The sequence below is a fragment of the Meleagris gallopavo genome, chromosome 4, assembly GCF_905368555.1.
Source record: "Meleagris gallopavo chromosome 4, MGAL_WU_HG_1.1, whole genome shotgun sequence".
In the NCBI taxonomy this organism is placed as follows: domain Eukaryota; kingdom Metazoa; phylum Chordata; class Aves; order Galliformes; family Phasianidae; genus Meleagris; species Meleagris gallopavo.
Genome location: NC_139407.1, coordinates 54661651 through 54679536, shown reverse-complemented (window position 1 = coordinate 54679536; position 17886 = coordinate 54661651). Strand labels below are relative to the sequence as shown.

Sequence of the window (17886 nt, the reverse complement as noted above, 5' to 3'; positions counted from 1 at the left end):
TAGCAATGCCCACTAACCACTGTAATTTTTAGTCTCCTATTATTAGCACTGGCACTAAAGCAACAGTAAACAACATGACTAAAGACTTGAACTTAAAAACTCACCCCAAAGCCTGACAGAACAAAACTTTATGGATGAGTCCCTGGCATCTGAGATGTGCTTACTGCTTCTGTCCTTGTTTGTCACTACAGGAGGGCATTTTACAATCCTGACTTCACAAATAGGAAGGCACTATAATTAAATTACATGTAGCAGAACCCATGCTTTAAACACTGAGTGGTGCATTTTGCTGTAAACACTTGGCAAAGACAAGGCACTTAGACTCTTGGGAAAAACTGTATGGAGGCAAGCGCTGCCTTTCATATAGTTCTATGTGAGTGGTTTCGATCACACCCCTTCAAACCAGTTATGTTCTCAGGTGAACGCAGGAGAAAACCTCTTGCCAGCAAATGCTAATTGCTCAGGTTGCTCGGCCTTAAACCCTCTCAAGAGATATCCTTGAAAAGGATGGAGAACACCATCAGTTCCTACCAACAGTATCAGCATATATATCAACACCCTACATTAAAACTATGGAAACCTTTATTTTATATTTCTTACATGAGGGAGTTAGGATTTAGGAGCTCAGTTGCTGCTTTTGTTGGTTATCTTAACATCCTTATAGACTGGAAAATTCTGAGGAGAGAATGATAGAAACAACCTTCTACTAAACAGTCTGATGCTCTCCTGTTAGCAGATTGGCACAATCTTCTACAATTACTAATATTGCATAACCATTATGGAAAGTGAGAAAGCCAGAATTTAGCACAAAATATTTATTAAGCAAACTCAGTGTGTCAGGGATAAGACAAAAGAACTATATTTTGTTTAAAATTCCATGGGTTTTATTTTTTTTTAAGTTTGTCAGAGTCAACTGTTGGTATTAAGTGCTGACACTGTTTTAATCATTAAATAAGAACTGTGGGTTTTGTATTCCTGGGATGCATCTGAACATAAGACAATCAGCTTGAAAATCTGTCCTAACTCATATTGTTTCAGTATTTTTCAAAGAGTGGCAGTTCTTTGTTTCTTGCAAAGGCATGCCATGGTAATGACAGACAGATCAATATTTGGTTAGTGCTAGCTATGATGAAAAACACTGAAGAATTTCAGCTTCTACAGAATCCTGTCAGCTTGCAGAAATGGCAAAGAGCATAAAATTCAATGCAGCATAGGTTAGAAACTGGAAATCAAACACTGTATTCATTATTTATATTTCATATAGTAATACATTTATCCTTTAACAAAGGTTTTTGCGTTCTCTGTTTCTTATAACACTTTCGTTCAGGAGAAGGACCCAAGTATTGAAAACAAAAGAGCAGAAGTAGGTGCTTACTTGCATAAATGTTTATAAAACTGAGCTTGAATTTGGCATAAATAGGACCTGACCAAGTACAGCAGTGAAAATCACACATAATTGTAGGGCTGTAAAATATGTGAAGCTGCTCTCTGAGAGACATATGCTGTCCACAGGAAGAAATGCTTCTTCCACACTCACAATGTAAAGGCATTTTGCCTTCTCATAGTGGCTTTTTGACATTCAACATCTGACATGGGTTCTTTATGTCACAAAACCTCACATCTGAGCTTGTCCAACCTGCTAGCACACTACATCTACTCTTCTCTTAGTCTGTTACCCAATGAGGTCATCTCAAGCATAGGTCCATGAGACGGAGAACACACCTGACTGGTAGAACTGTGCTCATGGTGATCATGGAAGGGCCAGAGCAGGCTTTATGGCAAGGCATGCCTTCAAGAAAGAAACAAATAGCTCCATAAAATGATGAAAGATATACCATAGCTACTTTACAAATGAGATATTGTTATATTGTTTCTATAATTCAGTAAAAGATATGAAAAAAAAAAAAACATCAAAAAGCGATTAGAAGTTTAGACAGGAAAATAAATTGGTAACATTTTTTGGCATAGAAAAATCTAAGTAAGCTACATGAATCAATTTCCTTTAGACTCTTTTGAAGCCTTCACTGTTTTATAGGTAGATACTCGGTACACTGGGTTCTCATTTTTGGCAGCTTTTCTAAAATTTGTCAAGTAAGTCAAATCACTGGAATTGAACACCAAGATAATTCTAAATAAATGGTGACCAATAGTTACTGAGGTATTTTTTGTGAAAATTAAAGCTTAGAGGAACAAAAAAAGAAGCTGAAGAAATCTCCCAGCTAAAACAGATGAGCAAAAAAGATAACTAGAGAATCAGACACATGTGGAAAAGAGTTATGCATCATAGAGTGTAGGCATAAGATTTCATTTCTCATAGGGGTATCAGTCCCTAAGGAGATTCATTGAGGATGAAATTGCTTGGCATAAAATCTTCTTGCAAAACCTTCTAAGTTTATCGCACATAAAACTTTTCTCTGTTCCATAACAGCAGCTTCTGAGAACAAAATGAAAAACCAAGGCCATTATAGCTTAAGCTGCATTACAGGGGGATGACACTACATCTCTTGTGCAGTGGAGCAGATGCTGTGTGACTTGATTTAATTTTTCCAACGCTACTGGAAATGCAGTGGAATTTTTTAAATCAAATTCAGTGTTGCTATTTGATCAAGTCTGAGAGATTATTATGATATTCAAATCTGGAAAGCTATACTAATTAAAATAAGAAACAGAAAAATTAATTGATCCCTCAGCATAAGCTTCTAGCCAGTTCATGGTCTGCTTGCTGTTGAGACAGATACATTAATTGAAAAAGGATAGTATTAATCTTCAGATCCTAGTTAGATCTCCACTGAGAGATGGAGCAGAAAGCTACCTAGAGAGCCCTGAAGTTTCCCAAAAGTTGCTTCAAGGAAATCTAAATGCACAAGGCATCTTGTTTGCAGGGCAAAACCTGAAACCTTGTATTTCATGTCCCCTGTTTAATAACTGAGAACTCTGAAGAGGTCCAGCAAGCTCCCAGCTGAGCTGAGGCAATAACTTGATGTGTAGTCTTTCATCGCCTATTAATATAACAGGCACAAAAAAATTGAAGAAACCAATAAAAGGATCAGATTTTTCCAGCACAGGGCAACAAGTACATGTACTTGTTTATCTACTGGTAAAAAAAATAAAGAATTAGACTATGTGTTGGTTTTACCACATGGGCATTTCTTCCTCTGGGACTGGCCTGGAGGAATTCAGAGCCAATTAGCAATAAATTATTGTTGTCTGGCAGAGTGAATGAATGTGTGGTTCTTTTCATCACAGACAGCTAAAACACTGAAAGACAAATCATCTGAAGAAAATGGTAACTGTGACTTATCTATCTTTGGGTCTGGAATCTTTCAGAAGGCATTCTCGAAGTGAAAAACACGTGAAGAAATTCACAGAATATTCTTAACATTTGGATATGTTCCATCAAACTCAATGAAGTTTTACCACTAACTTCAATAGAGGCAGAATTTTCATCTCAGTAGGATAAAATTATAAATTCAGGACCTCAATGTTACAAGTATCTAGAATTGGTGAGTTTATAGGTGTTGTTAAAACATGACAAACAACATTTTTATTACTGTCTGGTACAAAGATAAATCTAATTTTACATTTGCTTTCCTCTAAATATCTCTGTTGTTGGTGCCACTCTTCTATCTTGCTCTGGAGGAAAGTAACAAGCATTTCTAGTTCAAAATTTATTAACAGTAATCAATCACCCATTTCACTATTATTTTTACTGAGGAGTCATTATTCTAAAGAAAGACTAAGAGCTTTTGCCCTAAAAACTTTGCAAATAAGTGAAAAACAAGAATGTGAGTTAAACTGGATTCTTCAGTGGGATAATATGAAGATATTGAACCTGGATTTCCTGCATATTGATACAAAACTCTATTGCCTGAACATTACATGTGCTCATCCTGTGCACCTAAATTCAGTGGTTGCTGCTGATAAGTATAATCTCAAGCATGATCATGTACCTGTATCTACAATTGACGGTAGACACTGAGCCAAACAGTGCTATAACCAACTGCTGGGGGCTCACTTATAAAAATCATTCTTGATATGTTTCTTTTTCTGAGGCCTCAGTAATGTTGGCCCATGTCAGAGATTCATAAATGGAGCAAGTAAATCACCATTAGAAGCACCGCACAGACAGCTTCCTAGATCAGTTCTTCTTTTCAGACATGAAGTTAGTGCTGTTTCCAGTTGATGGATATGAAGCTTTGCCACGAAGGGGTCCTGCTCAAATATACCATCCTCAGAATACACATTTCACTCAATGCAGAGGAATTCAGCCTTCATTTTTCTCTCCTGTGAGGATGAACTTTGTTGTCTCCAGCTCCTGGGAAAGTTCAGTTTCCCACAGTCACCAGCCTCCCTACTGCTACTCCCCACTTTATTCTCAGGGTATGTTTGAGAAGGCTCTGATCAAAGGCTGAGAAGCAATCTCTCAGATTGCCAGGGACACTCTAAAAGGTTTTCGCTGTCAGAGTAGAGATATTAAATTAGGCAGTTGTCAACGAGGAGCCCATGCAGGCAATGAAGCCGTGGTGTAACGTGCTCTTGCAACCCAGGCGGCTTTTTAGGATGATAGGCTTTTAAAGGTGTGTAACAGTTAATAAGTCAGCTGGAGAGTCAATGTTAAGAGTCTTCAGATTTCTAGCTGCAAGCTGTGTTTACTGAATCATGCTGCCTTCTGCATTATTGGTTTGTATTTCTTCTGTTACACTTACTGTATCCAAGGTTCTTTAAGTATATTTTATAATAGAATTAATTGGGTTGAATAAATTCTCTAACTTGAAAGTTAATGTGAGAATCATTCAAATAATCCGAGTGAAGAGCAACTGCACAAACATCCAGCTGATTTGAAGAATGCTGCTCTGCTAGATACTCGGACTCAATCAAAGGAAAATGCAGTTTGGGCCACAACTTGTAATATTATTCCACGGCACTGAAAGGCTTCGCCCTCATTCTTTGTCACTTGTGATTTACTGTTTTATTTGAAGATCTACTGCTGTCTACTTTTAATATAGGTGTAGAACAAAGTAATTTCTTTAGATTTCTTACATGAAATTACTTTTGTGGAAATGAATTTAAAAACTTCTGAAGCTTTCTAAGACTAGCTGTTGATTTGGTTCAAACTGATTGTGAATTTAAAAAAGAAAAAAAAGATTCAAAATTACTTGGGAATTCCTGTCATCTAGAACAAATCCCTGAGTTCAGCATAAAAGAAAGATTTTCTCTGTAAAGTTTCGAAGTACTCAGGATCCCAATGGTTGAACTTCACCATCCGGAAGTATCACTATAACAGCATGCCCATTTAGAATTATTTTTGTCCAGTTGGAGTCCCTGAATTACACTGTAATAGAGAGATAATTTTTAAATGACAACATTCTCACTGATGCATTGCACCAAATTTTACATCTCTAATATCAGTGACAATGCAGAAATAGAAATCCAATACTTCTGCTTAACTCAAGCACCACGCTTTGTGAGGCTCAGTCCAGATGCAGCAAAAAAATAGCTTCAGCTAGCTGTAGCCAAAAGATATTTTGCTGCTCATATTCTAGTACATAAACGTTTATACTTCTCAGATACCACATTAAAAGCTTTATTGGTGAAAACAGCCCTGCCAATAGATGGGCTATGTTAAACAGCTGGCTGGTATGTATTGCATATAAAGAGTCAGCCTGGCATGACCGACATTATGCCTTACAGTGAGCTCAGCACACCAGTCACATGAAGGGTATTGCCAGCTTCAGGTAGGAAGGGCAGACAAGCACTCATAGCAATTTAAACACACTAAAATATAACACCAACTTTTTTGAAGAAGAAAAACTTCAGAAGTATTCAGTGCTCTGAACTACTGACACTGGGTGCTTAAAATCATGCTCTTTTTATAGTGTGCTTAATTAGTGACTTAGGACCTACATTTATCAGAAATAACTCAGAAGTAAGCAATCACTATTATGAAGACAATCTCTGATGTGCCAGATGACAGTTTTTCCCCAGTGAACACAATGTGAACAGCAGTAAGTCATGAGATGAATAGAATGTAAGGACTGAGTTTGCTATTAACTTTCAGAAAGAAGATTTCAGTCTCTGCCAGCAACTGCGAGACTAATTGAAACAAGTATCTCCACTGAACACATTACGGTCTGTAAATCTGTGACGAGTGACAACTATACACCAGGTCTGTCAAATTCTAGCTCCAAATTATTTCTACTCGTATTTGAAAAGTTTTGAGTTTCTCCACTAACTCTTGAAAGAAATATAAAATGAATGTAAGCATTATTTATTTCTCAGTTTGTGAAAAAATTTTCACAAAAGTTCCCTCTCTGCTATTGGTAACAAATGCAACTGCTTTCAAAACATGCTCACAAACTTCTACCCTTTTTTAAAAAGTGTTTTCTCACTTATCTAAAACTAAGAAGACACTCTATCTGATGACACATGAGGTAAATAACACCACTATTAAAAAAAAAAAAAAAAGAGGTTTGAGCTGTGAGTAGTAGTATATACATTCTTGAGGCAACCACACACAAGACAGATGTCTCTCTTAAGTGCACTGACTGCTGGTGAAATGAAATCTTTGAGTCCTAGGACTCAGTGGAGGAGATTGAAAAGAATATTTAATCTCTAAGCCACTTCATCTCCAAGGACAAACTCTGGAGAACTGTTGTGAAGGGCAAAATACTTTTGTACTAGCGTCCTCATCCTTCATGCTGAGGATTTATTTTTGTTTTCTCTCCCTAATTTGACCTGTATTAATCTTGAAGCTGTACTGATTACAAACATGGATCCTGCGTAGAAACTGAATGGGAACACAGTGAACAGAATGCATTCTATTGCCTTTGAAATGGGGGAAATTCATGACTTACAGATGGCTAATCTGAGCTAAACTGTTATTTCTCCTTGTGTGGAACCCTTTGTTTCAGTGTTCAAGGCCATATGGGATGGGGCTTTGGGCAGCCTGATCTTCCGGAACATTGTGTGCCTATGGAAGTAGTTGGTCTTTAAGGTCCCTTCCAACCCAAACAATTCACTGATTCTAAGAAATGAGGATTCATGTTGGCTTTTCTTCTTGTTATGGTTTCCAGTAGGGAACGAATGCTACGTGAAGAAGCAAGAAAAAATAGAATGGACTTTCCAAATTTGTTTGGCTCATCATGAAGTTACCCCAAGTTTTCATATCATCCTATTTTTTCTCTCTCTCTCTTAGAGATCAAATGCTTGCATTCCCTGTCAGTTTTTAGCACCTGACAAATATAATGAAAGGGAACACATTTTTCATTTGTATTAAGTAAATCAAGACATTGATTATCTTAGTCTCTGAAAGACAAAAGTAAAGGGAAGTTTTTTGCAGAAGATAATTCCTATATTGCAAAATGCATAGCAGATATCCTCTAATATTTAGCAAAAAAAAAAAAAGCAAAAAAAATTATTTTACAGTGAAATGTATTTTGATTCAGTACAACTAATTTTTATCTTCTAATCTCAACTAGTTTTTTTTACAAAAATCGTATTTTTATTCATGACAGAATGCTCTGATTATCAGGCTGTCATAGCACATGTGGACAAAACTACCTTGTTCTTAAAGGCATCTGTTATCAGATCACTTTTGCCCTTGAAAGTGCCCAATCTAACTTACAAGCATTGGAGAGGGAAATAAATTCAGAAAAATATCTGTATCTCGAGCTTTTCAGCAGCCAGTCTATGTAGCTTCCTTGCTACCCTGAAGGCTGTCTGAACTGTAGTTCATGGGCTCTGTCTTTTAAGAAACTGACTGTAATGAGATCTGCTGCTAAACAGCAGCAAAGTTTTCTGCATTGTATCATATGATCTAGCACAAAATGACTTAAAGAGCTTTAAATACATAATACAAACATTTATCATATAAGATCCGGAACTCGTATTTGAAGGCAAGTTTGAATTTTGCTTCCTTGACAGCTAACATGATAATGTGAAATGTTGTGTCCCTACAATTTAAAAAACATTTTCAGTGCCAGAATGCCAACACTACATACATACAAAAAGTTATATGAAACAACATACATTTCCACAGTAAGCACTTATGCACATTTTATTTATTTATGGAGGCATTTTCCCAATAAGAATGTGAGAATTCACACTGTACTTGCATTGAGAATGGGAATTGGGCTGCCACATAGGACACAGAAACAGCTGTTAATTTCAAATTGTTAGCCAATCCTTTGCATTAAATTAGACATCTATCCTGAATGTGGGCAGGTCAGATTAGTAATGGATAGAACGCTCTATGTGAAGAGGCCTCTTTACGTCATCTAGTCCAACTTATTTAAAATATCCTACACGTATTCTTACAGTTGGGTATGTAGATATACCTTAGATTGTTACATCCAGAGGACAGGAACAGATTGGAAAAATACTTAATTAGACACAAGTGCTTTTTCAAAAAGAAAAAAGAAAAAAGAAAAAAAAAAAAAAAGGGGTTTTCCTGAAAAGGTCAATGGGAATAGCTGTACCTTACCTTGCAAACTCTTGAATGCTCTAGACAATCAACAAGTGTCACAATCTAAAAAATGAGCTGTCATTAAACTTTCCCTGAGATTCACAAATGCAACATACAATTTTACAACACTTCCATCAGACCGTAATTGAAATGGAAAAGCCTTTGAATAAATTAGCACATTTTGAGTCATGCACATAGGAATTTTTACATGGATGGTAGTATGATGGGAGGAGCATAACATTATTAGAGCTGTTTTACTGTTGCTGTTTGCCTCATTTACTAACACTTGTAGGGAAAAAAGCTGTCTTAGAAATCTTGTTTTCTCAATAAATTTTACAAATATAGACCTGCCTATTTAAAGCTACTGTATGTATCCAAGGACATTTTTATGCATGCACAGTTTCAATTTACACTTTCTCTGATATACAGCTAGATGAGAAAAATGTTCATCAAGAAATCTTTAAACATTTCCAGGAAAGTGTAGTAGTTTCCTTGAACAACATTCTGCAGATCTTTTTGATGAGAATAATCAACCAAAATTAAAAATCATTAATATTTAAGTTTAGCACAGGAGCATCCTTTGTGCGACACAAGTATTATTTAAGTATTTTTTAAATGGAAATATGCCAAAGCCAGGGACATTTTTAAATCTCTGAGAGATCAATGGACAAAAGAGAAAGAAAGACCACATGTTGAGTGCATGCTTGATAGTCTGTGCAATTTATTGTGAAGTACCTCTTGTACTAGGCCTGCCACAGAGCCATTGGTTTGAAAGGTTAATGACTGCTGCAATCACAATTTCAATTTACAAGAAATGGGATGACAAGAAACCAAATACAAAATGGAGAGGTCCCACTGTGATGGCAGCTGAGCAACAATTCATCAACAAGAGTGCAAGAGATTGTAAAGCCAGAGTGCTAAGGACAATCTTTTGAGCTCGGGAGGGCTTAGGACTTCCTTTAATCTCATTTTTCAATGATAGCATAGATTTTAAATGGCAAAATTGATGAATACACTCATAAGTTATCCTTTCATGCTTTTCCTTATAACAGCTGTTAGGTCATCTGAAAGTGCTTATCTCACTTACTTACATTTTCTGTAGTGTATCTCTTCTTGTATTTTAAATTTTGACCTTGATTACTACCAAAACAGCCATCAAGACAAGCATTTCAATGCTCTTCGGGCCTTTTTTTTGCTGTTGTCCTGTACTTGCTTCCTGAAACATCAGATGTTCTACAACACAGACTCTCGAAAGCTTTCATATATGTGCACACATACAAGGATGCTATCTGACACTTGGTGCTCCTCATATATAAACTTCTTTTTGCTAGATTTGAAATGCAACTTGTCTGTAAATCAAATTCACGAAAATATCTTTACAGGCTTATATTTTTATTTCTCTTTAAATAAAAAGAAAGCTTAATAAATGAAAGCTTATACGAAAGTAATACAGTAATACTTGCTGCTTTCCCATCTGAAGTCAAGAAGTGTGTATCATTAACATGGAATCATAAATAATAAGTTAGTGGACATAAGCTGGATGAAATTCTGATTGCTCCTATCTCAGAACACACATTCTAGAATTGGGCAGGATTCAGGGAAGTCAACAGGTTGGAATAAGTTACGTACAATCAAAGATTATACAGACAAAAAAAGTTTTAGCTAGGAAGACACTAGACAGGGTTTGTGACAGAGATGTGTAAAGCAGTATCTGAGAGAAGTAATGGTAACATTTTCTCATAGCAGAAATACAATAGCTATTAAAATAGAAGGAAGTTGGTTTGAAATAGACATGAATTATTTTTAAGATAAGGTATAATTAAGATACAAATGTGGTTAAAGTACATAAAACTGAAATATGCAGCTGTAACATTCAGTACGTAAGTATTTCAGTATCAGAATGCAAGGTGACAGAACAGTATGTTAGCCAAATGATAACTAAATTTCCTCTGTTCTTACATCCTTTCTTTTATATGGCTACTGTTGAAAAGAGTATGCTGAGGCATACTAAATTCAACTAAATACAACATTCTAACTCTTCCCTCATCATTGCTGAATTAAAGGCAAACATCACCTCCCTCAATCTGTCCACCAAGACCTCCAGGTCTTTTTCTTCAAAGCTACTTTCCAGCTGGATGACCGCCAGCATATACTGACGAATGAAGCACAGAGATTAAGCACATGGGGTGAAGATACTGGCAGGATAGCATTAAGCTGGATTTTAAAAGAATGGTACTGAGAAGAGAGGTGGCCAATGGCAAACAGAATTCAGCAAGCATTGTCAAGGGAGATCATTTAAGTACAGCCATGGGAGAGACTATAATGCTGCCCCATATCAATGTCTACCAAACCACTCAAACTGTGTTTGATGAAATCTGAACAGGTGATAGGAAAATGAACTGACTCACATAGACAACCTTCTGACAGAGCTGAGACAGACCTGTCCTACCCACTCTCTGAAGAGATTAGGGAGCTGCAATCTAGCACCAGGTCTTGCAGTAGAACAGACAAAGAAGAGAAACAAAACAAAACCCAGCTCAACCAAAAGTAACCCTTCATTTCTGAAGTTTGAAGCCTGGGTCAAGACTACTGCTTTAAACTGATTTATAACAGTCATCAGCACCGGGCATGTTTTACAGCATTTTTGAAAGTAATTGATAACTTTGCAATCATATTAAACAGAAAAAAAATCTGAGTTCCATGCTCATTAGCTCCAAAAAGTCAAAGATATTTAGATTTTCTTGTCTTTAATTACCATGTACCGATAAGGAAATGAAACACTTTAATAAAGATGTATTACCATCAAAACTCCTTTGATGCAATACATCTTGGAACACAAAAGCAGATCAAGAGCTGGAATTCCTCTTGAAAATTACAGTAAAATAGTAACCAATTAAAATACTTCCTTATAATGTATTCTCTTCTTCCATGCGTCCTGTTACACAGAGAAGCATCAAGGTCCTTTGTTCTGAGGCTCTAAAAATAACTTTCTTAGAGAAACAGACAGAAGGCTTATTTTATCCACTACGCTTTTACCTTTCTGCCTTAGATAATTAGAAACATTAGCTCATGATTTGTAATAGCTTGGGAATAGTATCATTAACAGGGGAATGTTCTCTAGTACCTTGAGGAAATGAAAAGCCTTTAAGAGCAATCACGGTTAATCACTAACATGCCAACATTATATACTGTCTGAAAATGGAGATGATATATAGCCAGGACACATTAAGTGACTCTATTTTACTTCCATTGTGAGCTTTCAATAAAAATGTTGTTTTAAAAAAACCTTTCACACAGCTTGCTTTCACTACATCACTACTCATATCATTTCATTCATTCAGCTTCAACACAACTTTTAATCTCTCCTTTAACAGTCTTACTTTACTAACTTAAATAATTCTCTGCTTCATACCTTGTCTGCATCTTTTAAACTGCTCATTTGTTGCAGATTGATTATTTCCACACTTTATGCGTGTTTCCACATGCAGCATTTAATGATGGTATCCCACAAGCTCCACTGAAAGCAATCTTGTACAGCTGAGATCACAGTGGCATGTAATGTGTGAAGTGGATGGTAAATTAAAAGCTGAAGTACTTACATTCTTGAAACCTCTATATAAGATCTGAAGTTCCTTCTTTGTGAATTTACTCTGTGCTTCCAGCAGTTCAAGAGCTTCAGGTCTATGCCGTACTGTAGCCATTTCCATTTCATCTTCTACAGTATCTGCAAAATGCAAGAGACAGAAAGGAAAACCTCAACAAGAAATGTAGAATGTAGAAATATCTATCCTATGTAGGAAAAAAAGAAAATTAGATGACATTATTTTAAAGAATGGCTTTTGTGACCTAAAAGACATGTGACATGTTCATTTTGAACTTACAGGGAATCTGCTTTAATGGCTGCATAGAGCGTGGAAAAGCAATGATGATCCAGAGGTCTGGATATTATTACAGTATTAATATAAATAACAATAGACTGGAAAGCAGACATTCTACAAGGACATACATGACATATTCAGTAGGATTTTGCTGTTTCTACAACTCTCAGAACAAAAAAAAGACCTTATAAAACCTTATGGTGTCTCAGCAATACTGGTGATATTCCCTCCGCTAGTTACTGGATCAGCCTGGAATTCCCAGTGTTCTCCTTTATGGATAGCTTTGTAAAGTGTTTGGGAAGGATATTCCACATTCAACAGTGGACCTTACTTTGAGTACAACATAAGAAATCTTTCAGAACAAACATGATTATTCATGGTGAGCAGCTTTAAGGGGGTAACATGAAGATTTTAGCAAATATGAATGCCGATATACACCTTTAAGGCTCTAATATAGCTTGAAAAGGACGAGATTTAAATGTGAGAGTCCAGTAAAATAGCTAAAGCAATGTACAGTACAGATTTTCTTATACAGGAGTACAAGGCATACACTTGATCCAAATTTTGACATTAAGCATACGTATATAGTGCTCCTGATAAGTTTAATCAATTCACTGCCTTCTGGTTGCACAGTTATACCAGCTATAGAAATGTAACTTGAGCAAAACCTAATGTGCACTTTTTTTTTTTACTTCTTCAATGGTCAAAGTATGTATTTTATTTCATCAGTGGGGGCCTCTACATTCTCAAAGTAAAGTTTTATTCACCTCAATTTTTGGAAGATCCCAAACAAAACACTCCATTAAAACAGTATTATGCTTACATCTTCACATTTTTTTTTTTTTTTTTTTTTCTGGTACAGTGCAATAGTAATAACTTTCAGTTGCTAGGGAGAAATCTGGCATCAGGAGATGAAGTTCAACTATCCCAAAAGTGGACAACTTTAGAACAGAATCAGAGAATCACTGAATGGCTTGGGTTGGAAGGGACCCTGAAGGTCATCCAGTTCCAACCTCTCTGCCATGAGAGGCACTCCACTAGAGCAGCTTGCTTGGAGCATAGACTCAGTATATATCAACAACTTGGATAAATGTTCAAAAAATTGTAGAACCTTGTCTTTTCCTCCTGGTAGAGAGAAGTTGTTGCTGGCACTCATCTCAGGAACCTAAGGATTAAAGAAATATTCAAGGTGTGGAAAGGAAGAAAACAGATGTTTAAAAAAAAAAAAAAAAAAGTGAGTTCCACTGCTTGAGAGGCTTCCAGTAGAGAATGGATGGTCCAATAGCAGAGGCAATGTAATATCAAAAGTGTATGTAATTATTCCCATTTCACTGGTGGTTTAACTGAAAGAAGAGAAAGCAATGTTCTGCTGTGAACTCTGGGCAGGTATATTTCTCATACAGGCATGTCATCATAATCGTAGTGTCTAAGTGGTTTCCTAAACCATTAACAATGTCTTGTGAAAGAACCAAGACTGAGAGTGAAATGGCAGATCATCACATCAAGGACTTAAAACTCAGATCGAGGCTTTTTAACACATGGATATTTTTTTCTGAGGTTATTAAGAATTTATTTCATGTAATCAAACAGGAAAAATGAATAGATAGTTGTGCTTTCTGAATTGTGAAAAAATGTCTGAACTGAATTTAGCTAACTACTGCTCCAAGCAAAGCCTCTGTGTAAGACGGCATCCACAAGCCTAAATGTTACTGTTCTGAACACAACATAGAAATATTTATGTACTTTGAAATACACAAACACCTGTACAATGGGCATAAATGCAGATTCCAAAACCCGACAGTGTGTTGAACAGAGCCATTAATACAGTGCAACCTACTGATTTATATACATGCGTAGGTTTTTTGATTTTTTTTTTTACTATATAGAAAATAAATAAATTTGGTGAGTTTAAGGTAGTGCATATGGTTAGGCTGAAACAGATATCTTTGATAAGCAACATTGGTTCAATAGGTTTTTCAAAGGGTAAACCGAAGTATTTTAAGATTGGCATGTGATGTGTAACGTTAAATGATCTAGGTATTAAAAGGGCATAAATTCTACAGAATAACTTTTTATTTTACTTCTATACTGGTGATTTTTTTTTGTTTTGTTTTTAGTTTCCTCCTAATAGCACTGTTCTTCAGTACGGATATGCTTCGGTTTCTGCTGGTTCCTTCTTACCCTAAATCCCAAGACTAGACAGGTATTTACCTCAAAAGTGTCAACTGTGAATTCTTTTCAGAAAAGATGACCAAGGAATAAGTAAGGACTTGTAACTTTAGAAAATCAGCAAGTCATTTAATAGATGTAATTATAAATGCAAGATAAAAGGCACGGTGTTAGATTAAAAAAAATGAACACTGTTAATGCTTTATGCCTTTTCAAATCTGATTCTTAGAACATCATTTTCTCCTGACAGTGTTCCCTGAGTACATTTATTTTATTAATTAAAGCTGCCTCTGTCAAAGTTTTTCAGCTTAGTCTCAATGCAGAAAGATTTATTAGAATAAGATGTACAGTGCTAATCCATTTAAAATGACGTTTGCAGATGCCATAACAAAATGTTAAATTCAATCACTGAATCAGACTGCAAATTCACAGAACACTTTGCATTTCATAACTCTTCTGAGAGACATGTTAGTTTTGTCTGTCTCTTTACTTTGGCTTTTTCCAAGTCATTATTTAGTGTAAGCATTACAGAGAATGTCTGTAGGAGGAACCAGACATGACATTTTTCATTTAATCCGACAGAAGATATTTTCCAAATCAGTGTCACCCATAGACTTATCTGAGAATATCCACTGTGTATTGGCTTATGGGCAAGCTAAAACTTATTTCTCTTCCATGCATTCGTGGGATGTTTCAGATGACTCAGACACAATCAATATTTTTGTGAAAAATTCCAATGTAAACCCTATTGACAAAAAATCCACAACTTTACATCATCGTTACAACGTTTGACGATAGCTTTGAAAAATCAATATCTGAATTCACAGGATTCTAAGAACATTTCAGTTCTCACTTTTAATAAGAAATTTCCTCTCATGTGGCAGTGCAGTTCTATACACAGTTATCAAAGGATAGTTAAGTTGTTCCACAGTTAAGAATCTGTTTTCCCAATGTTTGGAAAGCCTAGCAAAATTCCTGAGCTACATTTTAATTCTTCTTGAGAATATCCAGAGTTTATTTTGCAAGGTTACTGAAGCTTTGCCATCATATTTTTAAGGAATTTTGTCTTCTGTATTCATTATAAAGTAATTATAACAACATCATATAGATAGGCAGCAGAAATTTTCACAGCTGTAAAAAAAGTGAACTTGAGAATAAATATTGTTGAAATGCCACTTTTATATGTCATGAGTTAACAGACTTTAAATTTACTGTCATTTAAAGAGATGGAGACACTTACATGGAAAAAAGGTCTCTATTTGTGAATCATCTGATTACCTAGAGGGATATCTACAAGCTCTTCTAGAAGTTAAATGAATAAATGTAATGAATGTAAGGCCAAACATATGTGCCAGAGAATGTGATGCCGGGTATGTCCTTATTGATGAATATTTCTACAATGTTTAATGATTCGGTAAAAATGTAGAAGACTACAGTATGGTGGCAATATTAGTTTTTTGTTAATGAAAAGATTCAGTGTAACAGTCTTATCACACTCCATTTCTGTAGCACCTTACTGACACAAACAGTCCAAAAATAAGATCAGTGCGAGCTTTCTGATAATTTGCCAACCACACTGATTAAAATACTATAGCATTCATGAGTCACTTGCTCTCTCTCTCTCAAAAAAAATAAAATTAACACTTATGGCTTCCATTACCCAGGCAAGAAAAAAACACACACTTCGACACGTGCAATTAAAATGGGTGAAAATACATCTATTTCTCAAGAGAAGTTTTGTAATTTCTACGGCATTAATGAAAAATTCATCATTTCAGTTCTTTAGTTTCTTCAATCTAAGTTAAGAACTCTTTTTTTCACATTTTTCACAAAGTGCTAATATATCTCAGCTGAAAAAGAGAAACAAGTTCATATTTACTTCTTAACATATCAAATAAATAATCATACGGATGCCATTAATGAGTATCTTTCTTCCAGCTAAAGAGTAGAGACAGTTTTTAAGGCATTTGCTACAGGAGCTATGCTTTGAACCTTTCATCATATATCAAATAACAAAATGGTAAAATCAATGAGAAAAACAGATATATTCCTTAAATAATGATAAAAATGAATCAAAATTTAGGGCATATCTGTAAAAATTGTGCATATGCATTTGCCTGTACAAATCCCAAATTTTATCTCCCTTATTTATTTAATAATTGCATGCATACACACTATTCCAAAACCAATCTTGAGTCTAGTCTTACCAGGTTAAAATACACAAATAAGAAAAAGCACTCTGAGATGTACTGTTGAATGGGAAGGCTGAAATAAGTTTTTATCTTTATTATTTAAATAACCTTTTTCTGCACATATTCAATTGCAATTCACAACTGCGTACACAACTGCAAATTTAGAGTTGGCAGTTTTTCAACAAAATACTTGCTTTAAATCTATTCCTAGTAAATTTTCTAAGGAACTAGTAATATGTGGTGGTCGCTGTAGGTACTGCTGACTTCACTCCTACTACATCAGGAATGTTGTTTCTTTCATGCGAGAAGAATCAAATAGCACATTATGTCAAAATACAAAAAAAAACAACTTACATCTACAATTTAATATAATATTTTCATTTAATGTAATATTCTCATTTAAAACAACATCTCATTATACACAAGAGCAGAGAGGAAAATGTTGACTTCATCTTTTCTTTTTTCTACTTGGTTCTCAAATATGAAACAACTAATGCAAGTTATACTTTGTCTTCTCTTTGGGCTTATAAAAATACTCTCAAAAAAGCACGTTTTGCATGGTTAGAGATTTTGAGAAAATTTAAATATTTTCATGTTCCTGTACAGACAAAAATGTCGCATAGAGATGTGCAAGGAATAAGGACTTGTTGCTCTCCAAACATCAGACAAAGGAATAAAACCTTCCATTTCTTTTTAGTCTAGAACTATCATTACTCAGGTCATGTAGGTGAAAGCAGCTTCTACTTAAAGCTGTCACTACAGTGACTGCCTTTTTTAAGCGACTCTGTTTTCCAGTAAAACACATCAACTGAAATCACAATGAAAATGTTACTGTGCAACCAAATCCTTAGTGCTTTTCATCTTTGAGATCTCAAATGCCTAGAAAGGAGAAAAAGTAACACAGTCTTCTCGACGGAGGCACATATGAAAAAACTGGGCAGCAGAAAGAAATCCTATGTCCATATCACTGAAGTCTTAGCACTTAATCTGGGGCCTGTTTCACAGCCTAGTGGTCTCGGATTTTTTCCATGATCACTGGACATGGGAAACTGAAACTGCTCTTGGAGGCACTCCTTATTTTCTACTGATCAATATGCTTTGCTAAGAGGATACAGGAAGCATAGGGACCGCTCAGCATCTAATTTTAGCTGCTAAAATGAGTGCATAGAATAAAGTCAAATTG

General features: G+C 35.5%; 1 protein-coding gene across 8 annotated transcripts in view; it reads right to left on the bottom strand.

The window, feature by feature from the left end:
* KCNIP4 (potassium voltage-gated channel interacting protein 4) overlaps positions 1-17886 on the bottom strand; it is a 384702-nt gene that overhangs the window by 29501 nt on the left and 337315 nt on the right. For all 8 annotated transcript variants that reach the window (XM_085223403.1, XM_085223406.1, XM_010710338.3 and 5 more), the window contains one exon: positions 12064-12188. In XM_085223403.1, coding sequence (XP_085079529.1) covers positions 12064-12188 — 125 coding nt within the window. The remainder of the gene's footprint in view (positions 1-12063; positions 12189-17886) is intronic.